The sequence below is a fragment of the Xenopus tropicalis genome, chromosome 1 (assembly GCF_000004195.4).
Source record: "Xenopus tropicalis strain Nigerian chromosome 1, UCB_Xtro_10.0, whole genome shotgun sequence".
Taxonomy (NCBI): domain Eukaryota; kingdom Metazoa; phylum Chordata; class Amphibia; order Anura; family Pipidae; genus Xenopus; species Xenopus tropicalis.
The window spans coordinates 56755950-56782239 of record NC_030677.2 but is presented as its reverse complement, the minus strand read 5'-3'; the positions used below and the strand labels follow the sequence as shown (position 1 = coordinate 56782239).

At 38.8% G+C, this 26290-nt stretch overlaps 2 protein-coding genes across 2 annotated transcripts in view; one reads left to right on the top strand and one right to left on the bottom strand.

Annotated features, from left to right (window-relative positions):
* Window positions 1-26290, bottom strand: part of lrba (LPS-responsive vesicle trafficking, beach and anchor containing) — a 341818-nt gene that overhangs the window by 132330 nt on the left and 183198 nt on the right. The window contains exons 38-39 of the mRNA XM_002933499.5: window positions 19287-19433; window positions 16230-16366 (exon numbers count right to left, since the gene is read on the bottom strand). Coding sequence (XP_002933545.3) covers window positions 16230-16366; window positions 19287-19433 — 284 coding nt within the window. The remainder of the gene's footprint in view (window positions 1-16229; window positions 16367-19286; window positions 19434-26290) is intronic.
* mab21l2 (mab-21-like 2) lies at window positions 11883-14618 on the top strand. The gene is given in 1 exon segment (NM_001102985.1): window positions 11883-14618. A coding segment is annotated over 1 exon segment (1080 nt). The 5' UTR covers window positions 11883-12329; the 3' UTR covers window positions 13410-14618.

Genomic DNA, 26290 nt, shown 5'->3' with positions numbered 1-26290 from the left:
GTTATAAGAGCCCTAGTAAAGCTTATTGCTTCTAAATGACCCAGATTTATTAACACTATTGGATGCATAACGTCAACGGTGAAGAAATTACAGCTTTGACATGTCAGCGTTGTTCTAGAGCTCATCATTAATGACATATATGCTTTTGTCACCCATTACCTATCCAGCCAACTACTTAGACCTAACAGAAAAATCAATAGCCTCTGTGCACCGGTTCCTGTGACTGCTTCCTTTGATTGCCAGCTTCTGACTAGGGTCAGCTTTTACATGAGAAAGGGCTCTGACTGCCTAATGCTTTCAGGACCACAATATAAAACTAGCAGGCAGAACAGTAAATTCTGACTCTACCCTCCTCATCAATTAAGCCCTGCCTATGTCTGCCTGTATAAATGTGACCTTTTGAGTCTAGGGTGAATATGGTCTACTTGGAAAGAGCATTGCAAGGGCTACGAGCCAAGAAATTTACTGACAAGTTAAACAAAACAGAGAGTTGTAACTGTCATAATTTGGATTGCACTTTCACGCCAACAAGGGCGTTATCAGCCGGGGCAAGCCCTGGAACACACAACTCAAAAACCCTCAAGTTACCCTCACAGTAAATTCCAAAGGGAAGTCAGATAATGATGGGTTCACCAATAGAAACACATTATTAAGAATCCTTCCAAGCAAAGTGCTAATCAGCATGATGCATATCACACTGAAATTTACTTGCTGCAAGAGAGAAAATGTAAACAATTATATTTGGGCTTCTCAAAGCCACACTGGGGCAAATACTAAGCATGCAAATACTTGTGCCTGAGACAGTTACAAAAACAGTAGCTACTTGCTGGCGGTTTTAATTTTCTAAATACGGACTTACACTAGGGGGCAGATTCATTAAAGTGAGAATTACAAGTATGATTTGTGTCAATTTGCATTAAATACGAAAATTTCTGATGTGCGCTAAGTTTGCGAAAAATCACGTCGCGCTTGTACGAAAATATTGTGGTGTGATCTGAAAGTTACGAAATTTTCGTATCCGAAAGATCGTAAATGGTGCGAAAACCTTTCTGGACTTTGAACCTTCAATGCATGCTTTGGGAAGCTTTCCATAGGACTCAATGGCACTCTGCAGCTCCAACTTGGCCAAAGGAAAGTCACGATACCGAAGCTTGAATGAATTCTGGAACTTTCGTACTGCTTGCAACAAATACGGTTTTGGCGCACAAATTGACTTAAAGTACGAAAAAAGTTGCGCAAATTAATGAAAAAATCACAGAAAATACGCAGAGTTATAAAACTTAGAAAATTTTTTTAAAAATTGTATTCGGTCTCAATCGTACATTGATGAATGTGCCCCTAGATATTTCCGAAGGAATACAGCAGAAACACACAATGCAAAGATATAGGTGTACCATTCACCTGGAACTTGCAGGGTCACAGCAAACACAAGCACTGTATCTGTAAGATGTTTACTCAGCCATTCATATGAATGCAGGAGAGTTGCTGAGATTCTAGAAGTGTATGAAAATGCACAATTCAGTTTTATGGAACTAAATCTTTTGTTAATTTTCTTTAATGAAAGGTTGCCAGCCTAAGCCTGAAAATCTCTCACAAGCAACACTGTATAAATGTGTTAAATGTTTACTCTAAAAAAAGCTCTGTGGAAATTAAAGGCCAAATCATCATCATTTATTTATATAGCGGCAGCAAGTTACGCAGTGCTTCCATTAATTTATAACAAACAGGGGTCTTACAATAATTTAACAAACAAGGGTTACGCAGTTAAAAAAAAAATAAAAGTGAAGTTTATTGCTAAAATGCTCCAATAATGCAAAAGGACCAGAAAATGTATATCTACATACAGAGCAATTCATATCTACTTGTACTCTTGCAAAACCCATGTATGAAGCACATTTGTAAGAGTGATTAATTGCTCAAAATTTCCATCTGTAACACAAATCAACTGTGACAGGGTTAGGATTTAAATATATACACTTTTAGGCATGGAATGCAAATGAAACATTACCTTTTCAAGTTGATTAAATATTTTCAGAATAACTAAATTCTGTTCTCTAACTACTTCTATTGTCCCAAGCAGCCCGGATAAAATCCAACTTTATTAGCTCTCTCGTCCAACTTTTGCCACGGAGTGAAAAATGTATGCAAATAAATGGTCTGACATGACAAAAAGAGCAGCGTTAACATAAATATCTGCTTGAATTTTTCTGTCCTTGCCTTACTAATACATTGCTATTTTCTTAACTGATAAAAGCACATTACTATCACATTTCCCCTATAATTCAGATTGTAGATTGCAAGAAAATCATAGTGGGGCAAATGCCAGATGTGTACATTGTCTTTGAGATTAAAATAAATGTATTGTTAAATGTTTTAAATTTGACCATGTACCCCAACATGTTTTTTTTTCCTACCAGCAGCCACAACTAAAATGCCCTCATACCAATTTAAGTAGGATACAGAAATGCAGACAACACATTTTCTACCATTTAGAGACTTCCTAGGTCACTGAAAGATAAAAGAATGAAATAGATGCAAGAGAGTGTTAACTGCACTTTATAACTAGTGTTAGAATTGCTGCTATGGGATATGCGCCTTGTCTATATCTATATATCCTGATCCTGATGACGACCCTATGGGGATCAAAACACGTAGATGCGGTGATTAAATAAACAATATTTTTTCCTACTTCTGGATGCCGTGAGTGCTCTCTACAAATGCGCTATATATATCTATATCTATACTGTATATATCTATATCTATATATATATATATATATATATATATATATATATATATATACACACACACACACACACATCTATATATATTTATTTATTTTTTAAATGGGCAATGATCAGTGTGCTTAGCCAGAAAGCACTGAATTAACAGCAGCTCAAACAGTGGGAGATTATATACCCTAGACAGATCATCCAAGCACACTTTATGACTGGACCAAAACAAGTAACTGTCATTAGTCAAGATGCCACCTAGTGACCTGTGCTATCCTTAAAAAGATATCGTACTACGGTGCGTGCATGTATCGTAGACAACCTAACCTGTCAGTTTTCTGATCCGTAATATTTCCCGAATTAATAGGTATAAACGAATTGTTGGGTTGCAGTATTTACTGACTTCTGAGAGACTGGAGGAACAACAGCTGGGATTGGGAAGCTCTAATCAAGCCGTGATGGATCTCTGTGCATGCATGATCCAATGATTAACTGTGCATCTGGTAGCACCTCATGTCATTCCCAGTGCCTATCAGATAGGGAAGTGTAAGGGCATGGACAGTGTCCAGATTCAGAGAGCAAATCATTTGAAAGCAGGCAGGGCTGTAGATCAAAGATTTCACTTTATCCAGAGCTAATGTCAAGTGACCAGACCAGGCCTCTCCTGCAGACTAACTAGTCAGAAAAAAGAAAGTCTCCTTAGGACCCAAAGATGATAAAGGAAGATGAAGGGGGGGGGGCAAAGAGAAGAAACAGATTGGCGATTCTGTGATATCCATAGGCAAAGGCAGCTGTTTTACATCCCATTTTTCTGTTAAAAAGGATGCTATTCTCTTCTTGATCATTAAAAATGATTTCTGTCATGCCGCTAGGATATCAGACATGTTAGTCATGCTAAGTTCTGTTTAAGGCAGTGATGGTATTTTGCTCTGCTCTGGGGAACATTTGCACTGAATCTCTGTCACTTTTCCCCTTTAAAAAAATAAGATCTGAAGGACTACATTTTATTGTATAAACGTGTTACCCAAAGTCTTACATTCATACTTTTGTTCACCTTTACCAAACAGAATATAGGCCAGGTATAGGACTGGTTAGCATTTATGGCAATAAACGTGGATAAGGATTAGTGTTTATATAAACATTAAAATTCACTGGTGTATTTATTTTAGGGCAAAGATACTCGGGAAGCAGATGCAGAAAGCCTTCAGGGGCAGAAGGAATTACTGTACTATATTAAAAATATATTTTTATAGTTCCATCACACTTACTACTTAATTATCTTGCAAGTTTTATGATTCAGGATTTTGCTACCCTCATATGAAGATATATATGTATATATAAATACCTATAAACAGTAGAATAGCTTTATTATTAATGAATGTTCTTGTTGCCAAACAGTAACACTGCTGTTCAGTAAAGTTCTGAATATTTTTATTAATAGAAGTGTCAACACTCCAAAAGATGTACAAAATAATGACGTAAAGATGAAAACAGCATGTCATCTCTGGAGGGTAAAACAAATCTGTATTAGACAATGAAGCATACAGCATCAAGCTAGCAATATAATACAGTGATGAGATATATTAGGTGGAATGTTTGGGACCTAGGTCTTTCCAAATTAGGATTTTTCTGTAATTTGGGTCACCATACCTTAAGGCCACTAAAATTAATTTAAATATCAAATAAACCGAATATGGATTTCTGAAGTTTAGTTACCATCAAGTAAAAGGTGCTTTTTTACGGAAAAAATCAGAAATAGAACTCTATGGGAAATTGCATGAAATTATTTTGTGGCTCTTAGGTTTTGGAATATTTTATACCATACTTGTATGATACAGAGTAGGTTTTGTTGAGTGGTACGGAAATAACTCCAATTTCCATACCAGGCTGGGAATCGTATGGACTTGATAAATCTGTGCCTAAAATATTTTGATACAATACAATACTGATGGTAATGCAATATTTAAAGTACTATACTTGTTGCCAACAGTGATGAATGAATGAAGGCTCTTGGGAAATACTATTTGAAAGGTAAATTTGACTTCAATTCCTCTATGGATTTATTACAAGAGGTCGAAATGGCCTGAACTTAAATATCCACTAGACATGAGTAAAGATTATTATTATTAACATTTATTTATAAAGCGCCAACATATTCCGCAGCGCTGTACAATAAGTGGGTTTCATACATTGGACATACAGAGTAACATATAAAGCAATCAATAACCAATAAGAGAGGTGAAGAGGGCCCTGCCCAAAAGAGCTTACAATCTACAAGGAGAAAGGGTTGAGACACAAGGTGTGGGAATGGGCATGACCAGAGTTGTGAGAGGTGTTGCTTATTTTTTATATAACTGTATGGGAAACCTCCACGGAACCCCAAACCTGCTTATGCTTTATTTATTGTTCGGTACATTTAAGTATTTAACATATTCATTATAAAGTTGCACCATACATAGCCCATTAGTAGGATTGTCTATGCAAAGCTAGGCCCCTCCTTCCTTCCCAGGGCTGCTGTGCAGCATTCCATTATCTTTAGGATTTCCAAAATCTCCAAGAACTGTAATCATAGTGCCCATGCCGCTTTCCCGATAATACTTAATAACTAAAACCACACTTGTAGGCAGGATTGGTAGCAGTCAACAAGTTAATATTTTAATCAATTGTTTCTTAGTTAGGAAAGCCCAAAAGGCTTGGCAGTTTGTGTGTAACACACAAAAAAATCCCATGAAACTAAAAACTAAAGTATTTGGTCTCGAAGAAAACCTCAAAGCAAGGGCAACAAAATAATCAATAACTGTAAAATATGTTAAAAAGGTTGTTCACCCAAAAGCTAGTTTTTAATATGGTGTAAACAGAATGTTTGTTCTGCATCTCTCTGAGATAGTAGATGGATAGTAGATGAATAGTAGATGGCCCCAAAAAAGAAAAAACAGGCAAAACACCATATGAATGGCATTAAAACAAAAATATTACATTCAAATGAACATTTGGAAAAGGGGTTCCTGAACACCAGACTACATTTTTAGCTGTAGGTGCTTAATTAACTTAAGTTAATCAAATGGTGAAACTTAACAGAATGTTGAGATTAAAACCTCTTAAAGTGAAAATACAAATGTTGCATGAATCATAATTATGCAGTACTGACAGACAATTACTGATAGATTAATAACTCACCCATGTGTGTGATGACATGTAACCTGTTGTGCTAATTAATTGCTGGGGGAGGAAATTTTTACCTGACCTTGCATACCTGACCAGTAAAAACAGAACTGCCATTGGGTAAGACCTGGGCTTGATTATGTCACTGCCCTATGACTTAATATAACTTACTGTAGAAGAAATATTGCACATCCTATTGTAAAATATTAGTGCCAGGCATCTCAGGGGTTTCATGACCTTTAGAAGTGCTAGGTCTGTATGCCTCTCCTTCACAGGGAATTCCTGGCCCACCTAACTAGCAGTTTGTTTATTCAGCACTAAAACATGCGCCTGGTGCAGCAACAGGTAAAACATGGATTGAAGCACTGATGACTGAACTCCAGAACTGCAAAAAGTATAGATATAAACAGCCTACACTTTGTTTGCATTGGGCACATTACCATGTTCAACCTGTGCCTATTATCAGTAGCAATACACCCTTCATGGAGTACCTACCATTTGAGCAAGATGCACAGACACTGCTTCCAAGCCCCAAGAATAGGAATGGCAACACCTATACAGATCCCTTTAAGGAAATTTATGAAAGGGACCATAATCTCGTGATTCTTTATCATTTTAATATATATAATGCAGTCTATGTTTAAGAATTAAGGATTTTTGTTTTGCTTTTTTTTTAAGAAAGCAAGCCCCTAAAGTTAGTACACAGTCAGTTATTATGCTGGTTAATGTACAAGTATGACAAGATATACATTAATGCTGTAAATGTACAAACTGTTTTAACTATGTGAAATATGCATTTTAAAAAATTAAAAAAAAACTCACTTTATCTTTACAATATTTTTGTAATCAGATTTAAACACTTTTCAATTTTCTGCACAGAAAAAAAGAATGCATACGTACATGTAACATCATCATAATACAGCATGAATTACTAATTAAAGGACATGTCAACTCCAAAAATACATTTTTGCCTAATAAAAGAAAACATAATTCTTAGCAACTTTCCAGTATGAACATTACAACATTTAAAAGTTATTTTTAAATGTAATCGCTATTAAAAGCAGCATTTGCTGAACTCCTGGTTGTTACTTTTTAAACAATGCTGCAATGGTCTCCTCCAGCAAGGCTGGTCTGTCAGTCTGTGCTTTGCTTTACATTGTTTCAAATGCCAGAGAATAGAAAAGGACAGGCAGACATTACCACTAATAGTGATTATATACACAAATAACTCTGCAAATTTGTAATGACTGTATACTGCAAAGCTGCTTAAAACTGTGTTTTCTTTTATTAGGCAAAAAAATATATTTTGGGCTGACTTGTCCTTTATGGGTATATCCACCCAAAAACTTTCTGCACAATGAAATAAAATATTTTAAGCAAATTTACAACATACATTCATGAAAAAAAACATTCAGAGGGGATTCAAAGCTATTTGTATATATAATTTCCATTAGACAGTGTCTAGTTGTTTATGCTCTCTGCATTACTGGTTCTGACTCCTTAAACAATTTAGCAGGATGCCAGCTCATTAACAGACCAAGAAAATTGCCTTCTGCTATGTTGATTTAAGAGCCAGAATCAGATACAGAAAAGGGATATATGAATACTACTCTGAATTGCAATTACATTTACAATTAACTTTAAATTTAAAATTGAATAAAAGTACCTTAGAATTTAATTTTCTGCTATTGTGCAAAAAAGAAAAACATTTTTTGATTTAATATTATTATTATAACAAATAATTGGACAGCACAGGCAACCTCAAAATACAATATATACATATATATATATATATACACACACACACACACACACACACGCTGACGCAACATTATAATATATAATATTTAAGGAATTTTCACATTTGCATGCAGGATCTCCTAAATGTATGTACAGGTATTTAGCAAATACCATCACACAATCATCATACAGTTCTTTATCAACAGAAGCCTGTCTAGTCCCACCCTACACTGCAATTCTGACCAGTACAAGAAATGAAAGGCTGTCACATGTCCATCTGATGTACTGTGATAGGAATCTACAAAATCCATTGCAAAACAAATTGTACGGGTTTAAGGTTGAATAAAGTTTTCTGCCTTAGTTAAGTAATTCAATTAAAGTAATTATTACATAAAGAAACATTTGTTCATACACACAGATTTATTCTTTAGAGAGTCTTAATTATAAGTGTGATTGAGTCTGCAACACTTTACAGAGTAATACCACACAAACACGCCATGGCAGAATAAATTCAAAGTTTGCCTTTGTAGGTAAACAGCATAAATATGCTGAATATCCCTGGCTATGCTGCAAAAATATTCTTATAACATGCAAGAAAAAAATTGCAGCAAAACAAAGTGAAAGTAATTTAATCTCCCATAGAATCTCCTTTGCAGTAACTCCATAGAAGAAACCATTTTTTCATCTTATGAACTGTGGTTTACAAGTTATTTGTTAATAAGTGATCCCTAATATTCACAATTGTGTTTACACAGGTTTATATGTAGGTTGAACTGTGTTGTCTATGCAATAGGCAGTATGAGAAAAATATTTCTGCCTCAATGTACTGTATAATGCCTGGCATATGACAGCAACAGGCTGCTTTCTTTGACATTTTTATGCAACCAGAGCTATTAAATAATTCAGTTTGTTTTCACAAATACAAAATAAATTTACATTTACAAGAAATTCAGATTTACATTTCTGTTAAAAAAATATATTTGCAGCTTGAAGCTCTATGAAAATGTTTAGCAAAAATATTAATTCAAAATATGATAGAAGAAGAATTTCATAAACTGCACAATAAAATAAATGGATGATTTTATTGTATACAAAAGCAGTTTAGAAAAGGCAAAAGTCATTGCCATGCCTTGAGCTCTAACAGCATTCATGGCAGATTTCAGCTGCAATTAAAATAGCAAGCAAAGCAGTGGGTCTCAATGTGCACATCAGTGGACAAATACAAGGAAAAAAACATACTACGAAAATGTGTTAAAAAATACCAAGATTATAATTGCAAGAGCCTCCGAAAGCTTGGTTTGATATGTATAAAGAAGTATTACTAACTCATTTCTTTACAGATCCTTACATTCCCAGCAGCAATTCAAGCTTCATCAACAGTGCAGGAATGTATGAAAATGACAGGCAAAGGGCACTAGTTCTTTTCCCATACGATTTGCTATAAATGGAAGCATGCCCATTTTATTCAAACTAAACACATTTTTAGCATTTGAAGGAGCAAATTGAAATAAAATTACAGGAAATGTATGTTGTGTAAAACAAAGCAATTTGTATTTAATCGCCAGATAAACAGGATGGAAGGTACAAACCAGTTGTTGATCGTTATGTATCTTGCCTTGGTGTATGATTTATTACTATAACAATCGTTGTGCATACAGTAAAAAAATAGTGTAATCCTCTAAATTACAGAGCCACAAAAGCACTCTCAAAACAGCAGCTTTTTAGTCCAGTTAGACCTCCAGTTCCCACCAGCTGCTAAATGCAGGGAAAATGTAGGAATGGAATAATTAACTCCTCAACTAGGAATTTTGTGCCTCCAAATTGATTCTGTAGTTCAAGGAGAGTAGGAAAAATAAAAACTAAATAAAAACTTGGCTAAAACTCATAAAGGAGGACAAATTTATGAAGCAATTTCCTAGGGACAGACAAACCCCAGGTTACCTATGTATACCGATTTGGATTAGGCTCCCAGTCAGTCACAAATAATAGTTGTGCTAGCATACAATTCATTTTTGCCACTTATCACTGCAATGCTTCTGTAGAAAATAACATTTTTTATTGTTTTAAATGTATTAAGTCTATGTCATCCAGATTTTCGTGGCACCAAGGAATGAAATGCATTTCCGAATGTAATAGAAGCGCAATGGTGCAGGGGAGCTGTAGCGCCCATTGTCCCGGGGTGGGGGGGGTGCTGCTGTAGGCACACACTGTGACACTCCCCGGAGACATGTCCCGCTGCTGGTATATTCCGTGAGCCCGGTACTCTATTCCCAGTCTCACCGTAAGCGCCGCGCAGGAATCTCTAACAAGCGGGCGAAGAGATAGCTGCCGATATTAGGATCCTGATTAAACAGAATACAGGAGTTCGGTAATTCCAGAACTATTTCCACCTGTCCAGGGACCTAGTAACTTTGTGCAGAGTCCACCTGCCCCCGCCGCCGGTATAAAGTGCAGTAATGGTAGCACATTCCGTAGCCAGCCGCTCGCACATACACCTGCCCACTCTCCTTGGGCATTGCTAGGCACTGGCATCTGCTGTGGCACCGCTACACCGAGCTACTGCCATGGCACAACTTACACTGTGTGTGTCTGACTGGGGAGTCACTAACTGCTAGCTGCACAATCATCTGAATGCCTTAATACTACATCCTAAGGAAACCGGGCGGCGGTGAGCGGCTATTTCAGAATGGCACAATAATGCTACTGGCCCGACTTATCACTGAACTTACTGGCATAACTACTAGGGGCTTTCTGGCATTAGCGCTGAGAGCTGTGTGCATTACTATCGCTATGTAATGTAGCTGTCTGCCAATGGTACCTGGAGAGAGCAAGCAAACGAGCAGCTTCCTAGCTCAGCGGCTCAGGTGCAATCACTATGTACTATCCCCTCAGTAAGTACAGCCCGACTGGGCCCGCCGGCTACTGTGGCCTCGTATTGGATCCTTAGGGCCTTACTCGTGTGTGTGCGTATGCATGTATGTATATCTATATTGTGTGTGTGTATATATTTTATATATCTACTCAACAACAAGCGCAAATTTTAATCAACAAGGAACACAAAGACGTATTTTAAACAAAAAAAAATACACACAATGTAGTATTGGTAAAATAAATTATCTAACTGATACAGACAATATAAAGGATACCGACACGTTATGGGACAAGGACATGTATATCTAGATTAGAAAGTGTTGGTTCATAATTACTTTAATATTTAATTACATGCATGCACATCTGAATATACATACACTCACTGTTTATATACATCTATACACAAACAGTTTTACTACTAGAGAGGATTATATTGTCAAGCACCAACACACTGTATTTATGTATATATGTGTGTGTGTGTATGCATGTACATGTGTGTGTATATATAATATATATATAAACATACATACACACACACATATAAGGGCAGCCTACAGACAGGTAAAGCACCAGGAGAGAGGTAGATATTACTATTTATTGAAAGTACATCAGAAGGATTCCTACCGCTGCGCGCTTTTCCCAAATAAAACCCACTCTAAAAGGGAATATACTAGGGTAGCTAAATACTAACACTACCGACTTGTCCAACGCTTTTATTCTCCATTGTTTAGTATTTGCATCCACTTATTACACTGTGAGACAAACTAGATGAAGCAAGGTACTTGGGGTTACACGCCAAGCAAGGTGACTTCCCTCTTCTGCGCGCAATATACACTACATTTTCTAACGATGTCCCTCAATCTGTCTCCCAACACCTATTTCTGAACTACAACTCCCCACACCACCGATAGGCAGAGACTTTCAGGGGATGCGGTACACGGATAGCAGTATGACCCTTTCCCTTTGAATAGCCCGTAGTAGTCCATATACCACAAGAGAAAGGGCAGTCGGAGCCAGTTGCTAGCCTTGCGCTCCGTGCGATGTTGCCAGGTAATGGGGAGCAGGACGAGGCGGCTGTAGGTTGGTGACTGTTTGTTTTCCTCCTACAGCCCACAGTCTATGTGCTGCCTCCGCTCTGAGCTGAGTGGAACCGCCGCTGCTCCTCATTGGCTGCGCCGCTGACAGCTCAGAGTTCTATTGTGGCGAGATAGCCCCGCCCATGTGCCTGGGCCTTGGGACCATTCATAAAACTAAGCAAGTTTAGCCTTAGCGCTGAGACAGAGCCTAAGTAGTGTGGGGCGCACAGCGAGCAGGCTCCCTGCCAGCCTATACATATACATGTGCTCCCTGCAACACCTTCATCATCTGGGTGGCACATCCATGGGGAGATGAAGAGTGAACCTTTCTCCCCAACACCAGGAGAGCCCTCTAACCTAAGGATTGGTTGTGCGCACAAGCCCAAAGGCTACGCCTCCCAGGGAAAAAAAACTGGGAGAGGGAAAAGGAACCTCAGAGAGAAGCCCATTGAGCCTGAAGATGCGCCTATGAGTGAACTTTCCCTGTGAGCGCTGCTGCTTAGCGCATCCTCTCTCTTCCATGAACATTTGGCTGCAGTCACTTGTCACAGGCCTTAATGTGCCAAGTCCAGAGGAGGAGTTATTTCCGTGCAGCCCCCAGAGAGGGTACCCTCCTGACACACTGAGCCCATTGATTGCCTAGCACCTACACAACTGGCACACTGCTTATTGCACTGATCGGGGCAAAGCATTGGATCCCTCAACGTACTGCGACCCGCCGGTGTACAGCCCGGACCTGTGCCCAAACATGATTGCCGCCCAGGCCAAGCTGGTGTACCAGCTGAACAAATACTACTCGGAGCGGTGCCAGGCCAGGAAAGCGGCCATTGCCAAAACCATCCGGGAGGTGTGCAAAGTGGTGTCCGATGTGCTGAAAGAGGTGGAAGTGCAAGAGCCCCGCTTCATCAGCTCCCTCACCGAGATTGATGCCCGGTACGAGGGCCTGGAGGTGGTGTCCCCCACGGAGTTCGAGGTCGTCCTCTACCTCAACCAGATGGGAGTCTTTAACTTTGTGGATGACGGCTCCCTGCCGGGCTGCGCCGTGCTCAAGCTGAGCGATGGCCGAAAGCGCAGCATGTCCCTGTGGGTGGAGTTCATTACGGCCTCCGGGTACCTCTCTGCCCGCAAGATCCGCTCCCGTTTCCAGACCCTGGTGGCTCAGGCAGTGGACAAGTGCAGTTACCGGGATGTTGTGAAGATGATCGCTGACACCAGCGAGGTGAAGCTGCGGATCAGGGAGCGATATATTGTACAGATTACCCCGGCCTTCAAGTGCACTGGAATCTGGCCTCGCAGCGCAGCACAGTGGCCCCTACCCCACATCCCATGGCCAGGGCCTAACAGGGTGGCAGAAGTGAAGGCGGAGGGCTTCAACCTACTATCCAAGGAGTGCTACTCCCTGACTGGCAAGCAGAGCTCCGCGGAGAGCGATGCCTGGGTTCTGCAGTTCGCGGAGGCGGAGAACCGCTTGCTGCTGGGGGGATGCCGGAGCAAGTGCTTATCTGTGCTCAAGACCCTGCGGGACCGACACCTAGAGCTGCCCGGGCAGCCCCTAAATAACTACCACATGAAGACCTTGCTGCTATACGAGTGTGAGAAGCACCCCAGGGAGACCGACTGGGACGAGGCTTGTCTGGGAGATCGGCTCAATGGCATCTTGCTACAGCTCATCTCCTGCCTACAGTGTCGCAGGTGCCCGCACTACTTCTTGCCCAACCTCGACCTCTTCCAGGGCAAGCCGCACTCGGCGCTGGAAAGCGCAGCCAAGCAGACTTGGAGGCTGGCAAGGGAGATCCTCACTAACCCCAAAAGCCTGGACAAGCTCTGAGAATTGAGCAGGGGCTGGACTAAATGGCGGCTACAAAAGGACACAGGGACATAGTGCTTTGGGCGACAAGTAGCAGAACTAAGCCAACCAAATTACAAGGCATAACCATGGCCCACTGGACGTTTATAACCCATATTAGAACAAAAGGTACAGTAAGGGGTTACATCTTGCCTGCGGCCCTCCAACTATGGTTAAACTTCAACAGACACAGCACTCATTTGTACCATTGCTGGAGGGTCGCAGGTCGAGCCGTTAGAATTCCAGTCCACTAGGAGTGGAAACCCAATTGCTGACTTCAGCTCAAATGCAGGATATTTCCCATTCCAACCTCTTATCTGTAGGCACTAGGACAGAAAGAAGAGTACAAAGAAATAGCCCCTGTTCCAGAATGTTTCATCCAGAACCTAATCTAGAACAGTGTGGCATCCCACAAGGGTAACTAAACTACCCCCCCCCCCCCCCACTACATGTAAGCGACTCGTGTCGCCTTGTTTTTTTAAGTTATCCAACTTGCCGATGTGGCGGCTGAAAATGTATATTTACAAAAGACACTACAACAGCTCCAGCCTTTACAAGACACACATTTTGTTTTAATTTATATTTATTTATGATAATCTTTACGATTCTCCACTTCTATTAAATTTGATGGGCATGTTTGTTCAAATACTGAAATATTGATCACAGGTTTACCCCACCTCCTTTGGGCATTTTCTATCAGTCCTGACAGATAAGAGGTGAAAGCACTACCCTCATGCCTAGAACTTAAAAATCAAACCACCTTTCAACAAGGCCCCATTACAGTGGCCCCGAGCAATAGCTTGTCTGCTTTATGTCTTCGGCAGAACCATTGAAAATATAAGTGGACCAAGCCCCAAGCAACCTTCCAAGGACACTTTTTTTCTATAAATATGGGATGAAAAACATTTCCTTGCACAGAGGGAGAGGGAATTTCTCCTTCCAAACAATGTGAACCAAGTCACAAGAGAAGCAATCGGACTTAAGAAAATTCAAGGTACATTTTCATATGAAATGTTGTAATTTTCTTTCTTTCTTACTTTGCCTGAATGTTTGTCACCAAGTGAACAAAAAATTATTTAACTAAATGTAAAAAAAATCTCTTTAAAGTTTACCAATGTTAAATGTATTATAGTGCCAATGTCAGACTGCGATCAGCAGCTGACTCCTTGAAACACGAAAAAAAAAAAAAAATAATAATAAAAAAGTATTACTTAAACGTCAAATGGCTTTCTTGTCAATTCTGGGTCAAATCGGTTATTTGCCGAAAAGTTTTCATTTTTTTTTAACATACGATAAAAAGTATATTACAAACCGGTTAAATCGAGCTACATTTGGGTACATTTTTCTACATATTGCAAAACCATTTCGGAAATCAGTTACTATATCACAGCAGGAATAATAAACAAGTTAAAGAGGCTTTGAATTCCTAATTTTAGGACTGCAGATCGAATGTTTTAATGAAATATTAAAGAGGACAAATATATTATTATAACTATTTCAAACACTTGTCACATACCGAGCATAATAAGTGTAATTATATTTTAACAGTTCTAGTAAATTATACAAATAGTCCGAGCCTGTCCAGTGAGCTGCACTGAATCTAATGAATGTTTTCTTTAAAAAAAAAAAAAAATCTAACTGCAGCCTTTGCAAAGAAATCGCAACATATAGTTTAAAACCGCTTATCTCCAGGCATTTCTAAGCGATGTAAACCACTCCTTATAAATAATTGACACCTACTAATACATTCTAACAGTATTTTGAGATACAGTTTAACTTCCTCCTATTATTGCCATTAGGTTTTATCTGTAAATAAACTGCGAAAAGAAGTATCTGTAGAAGCCAGTGGACTAAAGGCTTCGTACATGCCTTGTTATGCAGGATACAAGGAGGCTCTGGGTACAAGCTACTGTTTCCTTGTTAAAACAAACTAGAAGTGTTAATATAAACTGGGATCTTATCACACAAGATCGTATCTAACTCTGTGCATGGAAGGGATAGTCTGACCAAGGTTATTAGGCTTGTATTCGAATACAAATCTGCCAGGCTGTCACAGGGAACGATAATAGTTGATACAGTTTTAAAATGTAATTATTTAAAACTGAATACAGGCTACATTATTATTATTATCATTAAATAGGCCTATTGGCATATTAAAATATTCATACATAATTAAAAGTATCTATGGAATCACTAATTGGTACAAATTAATTAGCAGACTATACTATAAGTTGCCGGGAAGTGACAAAACGTGGATATTGGTACTGAGGGGCCTTGACAGAATGCAGTAGCGTTTCTCTGAGTTTAGTAAGAAAACAAAATATGCCGCGTTCATAAACGTTTGTTCAGTGATCGAGCGATCGATCCAGGATATTGGGTGCAGCTGTAGCTGCCTTCGCTCTGTATATAATAAATAATGCAGGTCCCTAAACAAAGCAGTGGGTCAGCTCGATAAATCCATAAGAATGGGCATATACTGCAGCCCTTGCATGGAAATTCAATTTGAAAAGGAAAACGGTGCCACTGCCAGTAAGTTAATAATAGAGAAAATGTTATCAGTATGCAAACTAAATGTACTTAGCTATGGGTCAGGGGTGGAAAGCTACATTGAGGTAAATGGAGCTTGCCCTATTGTTACCCCAGAGATGTAAAGCATGCGACCCTCCAGCTGGCCCGAAAGAGTACAACTGTTGGTTAATTCCGGGAGTTACGTGGTGGCCTCATATTGCCCATATTCTGGAAGTAAACTATAATAAATACAAGGTGCAAATGGACAAAGACAGACCATACTGAGAATACTACCTTGGCATCCATTTTCTTAAATCCAGGATCATCTTCTTCCACCTCAAAGTAGAGCTCAGAGGAGGTGACGGACAGGGTGCCCTTTAGCACCACGGAAGGAGCCACTAATTGTGCAGGGGTGCTAAGGTTAACAGGACCTGGCAAGAGACAAGCAGTAAGAGTCCTTAGACAAGGCCTTATACGGAGTAGGCCGAATCACTCACACACACACACACACCTTTGCTTATGATAGGGACTTTCCATCATGTTTTATGCACCGAGTAGAACCTGACAGTGCGATGCCCCTGAACACACAGGCATTATTTTATTTACATTGTGTAGTCAGGGCTAGAGCAAGGCTAGAAGCTGAGAGAGCTGCCCGCCATTATGGAGGCTCGGATATATAACAGCCTGGCGTGTAGGGCAGGTTAGAGCTAGGCTAAGGCACACGGGGGGGAGTTGCTGGGGGACCTGAATGCGACAGGCTGCCTTTCTCACCTCACTTGCACCGAGTTCCTCTCACAGACAGACAATACAGCAAGCCTGGGCGCTATAGTACTTATGGCACACTTAGATTTATATGCCCAGGACAGGGCACGGCAGCGATACCCAGACGCAGCGCAACTATACAACTCACATAAGCCGACACAGGGAGGGTATCAATATCAGGCGGAGAGAGTTTTATACATACACACAACATAACATCTAAATTGCATCCTATAGCGCGCATGTCCCATTCATATTGATCCATACATTGCAATGAGATCATCTGGCTGAATACACAATATCTTTATTCGGGGGGAGGCCAGAGAGCCCATCAATAGATGAGTGACACGGAAATTCTGGATTAATATAGTGTGCAGGGACAAGGAGAAGGGGCCAGGTAATGATTTTGGTGAATTACTGCCAAAATATTCTGATGAATTGTCATTTCCATCGATTGTTAGACTGGTGAGTGTCTTTAATCTGCCATCAATCTTGATGTGTGCCATTGGGACAATGAGAGAGATGCTGTGCTGAGATTAGAGCAGGCTCTGCCCTATTCCCAGTGTAGTGCTACATTGTGTGTGCAGATGGGCAGCAGATAGCTACAGAGCTGCTCTCATTTCCCAGCGCTCAGCCCCACAAATGAATGAAATGAGCAGCACAGGGTTCCCTTGCACCCAGGGCATTAGCATGGAATAGAGAGGCGAAATAACATTTTCCCAATCACTCCCAGACATTCAATTACAGGAGCGAGAGGGCAGCTGTAAGAGGCAGGGGTAGCTCATTCCAGAAGGTGGGGGGGGGGGTCTGACAATTTACACTTCATTTCCAACCCACACCACTTTATTATTGAGGATTACCTCTTAATCCTATTGCCATTGTCAGGATTATATAATTAAACCCCTGTCACCTCTATTACAGTATCTTTGTATTCCTCCTGAGTGGATGTGTACAGAGAGAAAGGGCAAATTGAGCCTCCTCTTAACTATACTAATAGCAGAAATTGCAAGTCATTTTGTTATAAAACCTCTGAAACTGGAATGGATATAGTGAATATACAGGTAAGGTAGCTATGAAATGATCATCCATTTGCACCTGCAAACTTTAAAATGAATGGAATAAAATGAATGTCCATATACATCATGTGCATGTATATATGGGTGTTTTTGCTGATGTGCGTGCATATAGAGATATTTAGAAAATAAATGCACATATGCAATCATACACCTACTTCCCCTTTAATTCTGTCTATTTAGCAAAATCTCAAATGCAGAGTGGAAACTGAACCTACAGTATTCAGTTCTCTCAGCAGAATTTCTTTGCACAGGTCTCCAGTATAAATAGGAAATTGATCACTATATAATAGTTGCCAACATATAAAAATGGCTTCCAAAGACTCTTTACAGCTGATCCAGTATTTCATACAACTTTGGTTATAACAGGGCAGTATGCCACATACAATAGTCAGGGTGCCTAACCAGCATGCCTATTACAGAAATTGTTGGTCAGGCTCCTGTGCAGTTATATAATAACACACACTGGCAACTGGTTTTGGTCAATGGGACACTGAAAGGTGTAGTAAGCCAGACTGTACCAAAAGAAAGAAGGGGGGGGGGGGGGAGCAAACTTTATCTAGGAAATGTGGAACAGTTGGTACTTATGACAGACAGATATTAGATTAGATTAGATACAAACAAAGGTGAAATATACCTCCAAGCAAGTTACAGGAGAATATGCACTTAAGTGGCTGGGGAAACAAAAGATCTGAACTGGGCCCTAATACAACCATTGCTTCTCTAATATCCAGTACTGTGCCAGCAAGATAGACAATCATAAGTCACAACCCCTGAAGTATCGCCTTCTGTATTACTGCCTACACACTCACAGTATGGCTGGCATACAGTAACATAGAATTAAATGGGTATTTTAAGTGAGGTTTTTAACGCCAGTAAACATACACATGCAAGTATTCTTAACAATTTGCTTTGAAATCATTGTGTTTGTGGGTTTGGGTCATGTTCTTTTTTGTAAACTAAAGTTTAAACTTTGCTACAGTTTGCTTAGTTGCAGACATTTTGAGAGAAAAAAACATAGCAGTAATTGTGTTCTCAGACTGCTAAGAATTACTATTGCAGTCGACAAAACTGTGACTGCAAATTTATATTATAATTAAAAAAAACAATACACACACATGGTTTTCCAGGAAAAAAATGCTAATTTAAAAAATAGGGTGTGAAATAATAGTTTTAAAAGGCAGCTTGCCGAGATTCAGAGGCAGAAGCTAGAGCAAAAGCTTGTGCCTACAGGAGATACACATCTAACCAAAAGGCTCTATAGCATTCAAGCAAGCAGGAGAACTGAGAACTGAGCACTGGCAGCAGACTTTACTTTGCTGAAGACATGGAGCAAATGGCACGGTGCTATTCACAAAGGTAAAAGCAAGCAGTATTAGGTGTTGGGTAAGAGATTTAACTGGCATGCATCTCAATTAATTAGGAACTGCACAGATATTAGAAGAGGCAAGCAGGAACACAGTTATACAGAAGGACAGAAACAGTGTAGTTATTTGTGGCACACATCAATTAGATTTACCTGTAAGGCTTTCAAGATCTTTTTCTTCTAAGGATGACAGTGTGTCATCCTCTCCATCCAGCAGGCTATCACCCTCCGAGATTTGTCCTCCAACAACCTGACCTTTGATAGACTGCTTTCCTTTCACAAGTGCATCTTCATCAGGATCTGTATATAAAACAAGACTCCATTTACTTTAGATATCCCAAGGGGTGACACATGGATATAATAAAAATGTATATTTTTTACAGGATATGAAAGAGTTAATGACAGCAAATACTAGAGGAGATTTGGTACTACAATTATGGGATCCCTTATCCGGAAACCAGTTATCCAGAAAGCTCAGAATTACGGAAAGCCTGTCTCCCATAGACTCCATTTTAATCAAATAATTCAGAATTTTAAAACGGATTTCCTTTTTCTCTGTAGAAATCAAACAGTACCTTGTAACTGATCCCAACTAAGATATAAATAATCCTTATTGGATGCAAAACAATCCTATTGGGCTTAATTAATGTTTTATTGATTTTTTAATAGACTTGGGTATGGAGCTCCAAATTATGGAAAGACCCCTTATCCGGAATACCCTTGGTCCCGGGCATTCTGGATAATGGGTCCTATACCTGTATTTATTTCTATGTAGCACTAAAATGCTGCACATCATTCACACTCAAAAACTAGGTTTTATTTTATTTTTTGTATATATTGCTTATATCTTAAATAAAATGCCTGCTTAAATACCAAATGTTTAAAAAAAAAAAAAAGTATAGCACTCAACTGGACTTGAAACAAAAACAGATTGTGCTCCATGTATATAGAATAATGTACCCCCCCTACTGTGAAATCCCATAAGTTCCATGACATTTTTCACACCCACACATACCTGTCTAATACCTATACATTTAAACTCCAGTAACATAATAACAAATATAATTTGCATATGCCTTGCATATGCAATATGTGCCAAGTACCATAATTAAGCAAAATTCTGCCCATTTAAAGCTTGGCATTCATGGAAGGTACATTTGTGTGTGAGATCTTGAAACTTGGTGATATTTATCTAATTTTTCAGTCACTGGGCCCCAGAACCATGGTCAGATAACACCAGGGGCCCATACAGATCTTTGAGAAAATGATTACACACATGGCCTAGTGGAGTCCTTAACTGAGGGTGTTATCCAGCCTTCATAAAAAATATGATTAAAGGTGGCCATACATTAAAAGATCTGCTCATCTGGCAAGGTCTCCAAATAAGCGATTTTTCTCTGATATGCCCACCTTGAAGCCACCTTTAGCTCCAGTGAGATACTGGTTGGGGCCCAGTGTTAGCCTTATACACGGTCAAATAAGAAGAAGCACACAAAGTGCTAGGCTCTATCTATCCTGCCAATGAAACATTGTTTCTAAAGAAACTTGGGGTGCTAGCCTACTTTTTGGTGGTTGTAAAAATGAATATGTAAGAACCATTTCCCAACATGCCATGGGCTTATAGAGTGAGCTAATCCATTTAAAAAATATATATATATTACACTCTGGTGGGTATTTAAAAAAAAATGAGGAAGAGCACAGTTAGTGCTCGAAACGTTGGATCTCTTTTCTTAAATAAACTTATTATATTTTTGCCAAGTCCTATATATAGATGGTATGCTGAAATAAATCACTGACCTGATTGATGCTGTAGCTGTGAGTGCTTTCTACTGTTGAGATTTGAGATATATATATATATATATATATATATATATATATATATATATATATATATATATATATATATATATATATATATATATATATATATATATATATTTGTCCCTGACAGTTTTCACCAGGTCTAACAGGCTGAATCCAATGCAAGCCAGCTATTTGCAGTACACAGCTGACAAGCACCCATGGTTAAGTAGTCTTAGCAATTAAAAAAAAAAAATCTTGGGTTGAAGAAACAAAGTATTAAACCATTTATATCTTTAAAAAATATCTAATATATTGAAATTAACTAACTGTTCCAAAATTGGCTTTAATTACAATCCACTTCAATTTGGAAACATGTTTTTGTAGATGTTATGTCATTAGGATATCACTAGGCTCTATTTACAAGAATATAATTTACAGAATATCCAAGAATTCTTAATTCTGTGTATAATATTTTTATAAAAAGGTAGCAAAGGTAAAGATTACTCAAGTAAAGAGGAGCTGAGACACTAGCAATGTGGCCCTTATTGTAACTGCTGCAGCCCCATCAAGGGTCTCTACTAAGAGACAATACAGGTATAGGACCCATTATCCAGAATGCTCGGGACCAAGGGTATTCCAGATAAGGGGTCTTTCCGTAATTTGGATCTCCATACCTTAAGTCTACTAAAGAATCAATAAAACATTAATTAAACCCTATGAGATCGTTTTGCATCCAATAAAGATTATTTATATCTTAGTTGGGATCAATTACAAGGTACTGTTTTATTACAACAGAGAAAAAGGAAATTGGTTTAAAATTCTAAATTATTTCATTAAAATGGAGTCTATGGGAGACGGGCATTCAGTAATTCGGAGCTTTCTGGATAATGGGTTTCCGGATAAGGGATCCTATACCTGTATATGTTTGAATAAAATTTAAAAAAAAATCTTTACAATTTCCCTTTTCTGTATCTAGGTTTTGGCTACCAAGACTGACATCAAAGACAGAACATTGCTCTCCAAACACTGCTTTCAGTGGGATGCCAGTGGCCCACCAGAAATCTTAGGCCATAGGTCCCACTTTCCCCTTATTTCTCCACTTCTCCTTACTTAGCTTTGTTATGCTAGTCCTAATCTCTTCTCTCTACCCATTGTCAGCTCTCCATCTCTCTTCTCTGTTATCATACAGAAAAATATAGGCACACAAGGCCAAATGGTTACATAAGCAGAAGCACTCAATGATGCCTGGAACCACAGGGTAGTTTCCAGTATTCTTGTGGGCCAGTCCAGTACTGATTGCTCTACAAAACAGCCATTACCTAGGATATGTAGTCTTTAACACAGGTGAATGCCTTAGTATTGACATACCAACATATTTTAAGGGTCCCCATTTATTATCCAAATTAGTCACCCTGTTGGTGCAAAAACACTGGTGGAGTATACAAACATGTCAATCTCATTAACCTGTATGTAGTTTTTTTTTGTTTGTTTGTTTGTTTTTTTAAGTGTAATAGAAAACTGGTGTAGACAGAGGGAACCCACACAGGTGTAAAGAAGCACAGAAACTACCATCAGATTATCCAGGACACCAACGCTCCAAGGCAGCACATGTAACCACCGTGCTTGTTATTACATTATGTAATACGTATGTTCCAGGAAGTGTTATCACATTTTAAAGTGATCTGAATGTCACTGGGGTCATTTATCAATACATGAAATTTGCCCATGGGCAGTAACCCATGGTAACCAATCAAACTGTTGCATTCATTGCTCTACCTGCAGCTGGCTGAAAAAAGCAGATTACTGATTGGTTGCTATGGGTTACTGCCCACAGGCAAATTTGCCCAGTGTTGATAAATGAGCCCCACCAGTGAGTCACTGAAATATTACTCTTTATGGGATGCATTCTCTAAGGCAGTTTGTCTTAAGCTATAAGCAAAATATAACCATTTTGGAAATAGGAACTTATTTAAAAGCTGTTTTTAATATATGTTTTTAAAACAGGGCCTGATCCTGAAGTTCACTGCTGCCCACTAGCGTAATTGTTCACCTACCCCCTCCTTCAGTTTTAAGGCAACATATTCTGCAACATATTGGTTTCAAGTGTATTGTAAATGCCCCATGTCTCTTTCACAGATTTGTTTTAAAATTAGTTGTATTGGCAGTACTGATGCACCGAATCCCAGATTCTGATTTATTTTGGCACCCAAAGTGCCTGGCTGAAAGCAAATTAGGGTTTATATTTAACGTAGGATTATTGTGGTTGATTCTTTTGTAGTGGATTTGAATTTTTTTTTTCACTCTGTATTACAAATCGAAGTAGGGTTTTTTCCAGTATTATTTTGATCAACTAAGATTTTCCGATGCTAGAAAGATTTTCACCTCACTGAAAGAACTGCTATAGACATAAACTAACAGACCTTAAAGAAGCAGTGCTGCTATGCAAGAGGAGGGCCCCAAACGCAGCTAAAAATGAAACACAATTTTGTTTGTCATGTAGCATATGGGTACCGTTCTGCAGGCGTTCAACCTGAGTTGAGAAACCCCCTGTCATGGAAAATATGCAGCTTATTGATATTTGGAATGGTTTTCCTGTAATTAACTCCCCCTTGAGGATTTTTAGTTTGCAGCAGTGAAATTACCGACAGTATTCTAATACACACCACATGGGCTGGGGCCTTTCACAAATCTCACTGGCCTAATAGTACTCTGCCACAGGAGTTTCTTTTCTTTCCTTCAGTAATTAGAGCACAGCTACCCTAAGCACAAATTAAATGATAATGATTGTGTTTAGAACTGGCCATAAAATATCAGCAGTTTTATAAACCAAGTCTAGACTTTATAGGTTTAATCATCATTTCAAAAAGATGTCAACATTTCCTCTTCCCAGATCGGAAGCGTCACTTTCTCACGCTGCAATTTGCATCAGCATTCAGAGGCCCTGGAGCTTTAGTCTGAAAACACTAACCTCTAATGTCATTGCAGTGCAGCATTTCTAGTGATTACTTTTTTATGGTTATGCTTGGATTTAACCCTTTGCTAAATGAAATATGCCCAGATGGCCCCTGTGAGTTACTTAGAAGTACTTTACCATCGCAACAGAAATGCAAAGTGACTTGACCAAGTACAATAGTGACTACTTAGCTTATCTTTCCATGAGCATATCTGAATTTAAACCCAGAAAAAGACCTTGTTTATGAATTTTTCCCTGGATGCAGTGGATCTGGCTCATTATCAGAGAGATGCAAAAATTTAAATAGCCTTTGATAGAATAAAGAAAAAAAAAATCTGTGTAAAAACAAAATGTTTATGCCATTCTGTCAGAAGTGAAAAAGCAATTTGAAGAAAAATAATATGGCAATTTTAAATTCAGAAATCAAATTCAATTATATTTCAATTATTTTTCCTAGTTTAAAAACCTTTGGTTGTGTTTTTTTTAGGCACTCCTATTGCTAAGTATACCAATACTGTAAGGGGCGTATTTATTATGCTGTGCAAAACTAATTCGCCGAAAAAACGGATTAAAAAGCTGTGTAAAATAAATGGAAAAGATCGCCATCTGAACGCCGGATATTACGCCATTATTTCCCATAAGTTCCGGTGGAAGAAAAAACTAGTAAAACAATTACGCCGATTAATCGGCGAAGCCTGGCGATGTGTGGCGAATTTTCTGGCCGTTTTTTAAACAGCATAATAAATATGCCCCTAAATGTACAATAAAAGTCAAAATCATGAGTGAAGCATCATAACATGGGGCTGCTTTTCATAAGCAGGGACTGGGCACCTTGGTAAAACAGACAGAAAAAACAATGGTGAAACACAAGGAAATACTGCAAGAGAACCTGTTTCCAGTGGCATAACTAATGTGGGTGGGTATGTTTGCCTTTGGGGCCCGTTGGAGCAAGTCTGGCGGGGGGGCGCAGGCCATCCTACAGTAGTTACATCACTGCCTGGTTCAGTCAGATAAATAAAGCCTAGTCAAAAGTAAAACCTTTCAGGACAATGACCAAAAAGGTCCTCCAATAGCCTTTTAAAGCCCTCATCACAATCCAAATAAGAATGATGTCTGCCACTAGTTAAAAGCTGAGCTGCACAAGCATCATTCAACATTCAACAGACCAAAATAAGCTTAGCCACCAATTTGTGGCATTTTATCACTCACTGGTCACCTGACAGGGAAAAAGGCAGTGTCTAACTAAAAGAAAGAAGGTTAAGCACTTCTATTGCAGTGTCAGCCACTGTAACCTGCAGCACTAATACCATCCTATTTTTGTCTGTAATTTACCCTCCCATTTAGACTGTAAGCTCTATGGGGCAGGGACCTCCACCCTCTTGTCTCTTTGATTCTTAACTAATTGCAACTGTACCTTATTTATTGTTATACTTTGCATTTATCTATTTTAATCACTCCCTGTTGTATTAATCTATTGTTCTACTGTGCAGCGCTGCATACATAAGTAGTGCTTTATAAAGATATACATACATACAAGAGTAAAAGATACAGCCACGTCCATTCATTGGCTGATGTAACCTATAATGTTTGTGTGAGCACAGTTCCAAGGAACGGACTTTAGTAATTACAATGGCTTGTTACATTATGGAATTATTCATTCAATGGCACATTCCATTAAAGAAATATACTTTTCATTAAAGTAATTTTTTTACATATGGGCTGTTTTATGGGATATATTTTTATATATACAGATCAGCCATGTTCTGTTTCACTTTAAAGCCATAATACAGCAAATGATGGATCTGCAAAATATTCTAGGTGTGGGGATTGAATATTTATGCATACAGCACCGTTCAATTTTGTATTTTTTCCTAAGACCTTTTTCTAACTTGAATCAATGTCAAGTTTACAAACAAATTTCCCTTGTAGAAGACTTGTTATTCAGCAAAATGAAAGAACTGGTCAAGGGCCGGAATACTTTTGCATGGTGCTATATTGCTTTGATTTGTTTCAGGACTTAACATGTATGTATGTATGTATAACTTTATTTATAAAGCGCCACAAGGGTACGCAGCGCTGTACAGTCGTACAGAATACAAAATTACACACAGGGAGGACAAGTGATATAATAAATAAATACAATAAATACATATATGTACACATATATATATATATATATATATATATATATATATATAAGTGCCATGTGGTATGAGACACAGTAGGAAAGAGGTCCCTGCCCCGTAGAGCTTACAATCTGAGTGGTTGGGTAACATACAGGCACAAACTGGAAGGTAAGAGTGCACCAGGTATGGGCATTTGCCCTTAAGCGCAGGACTGGGCAAAATAATGTCTTAGTGCTCCAGAAGGTAACAGCTGAGTTTTTTCTTAAAGAGAGTGG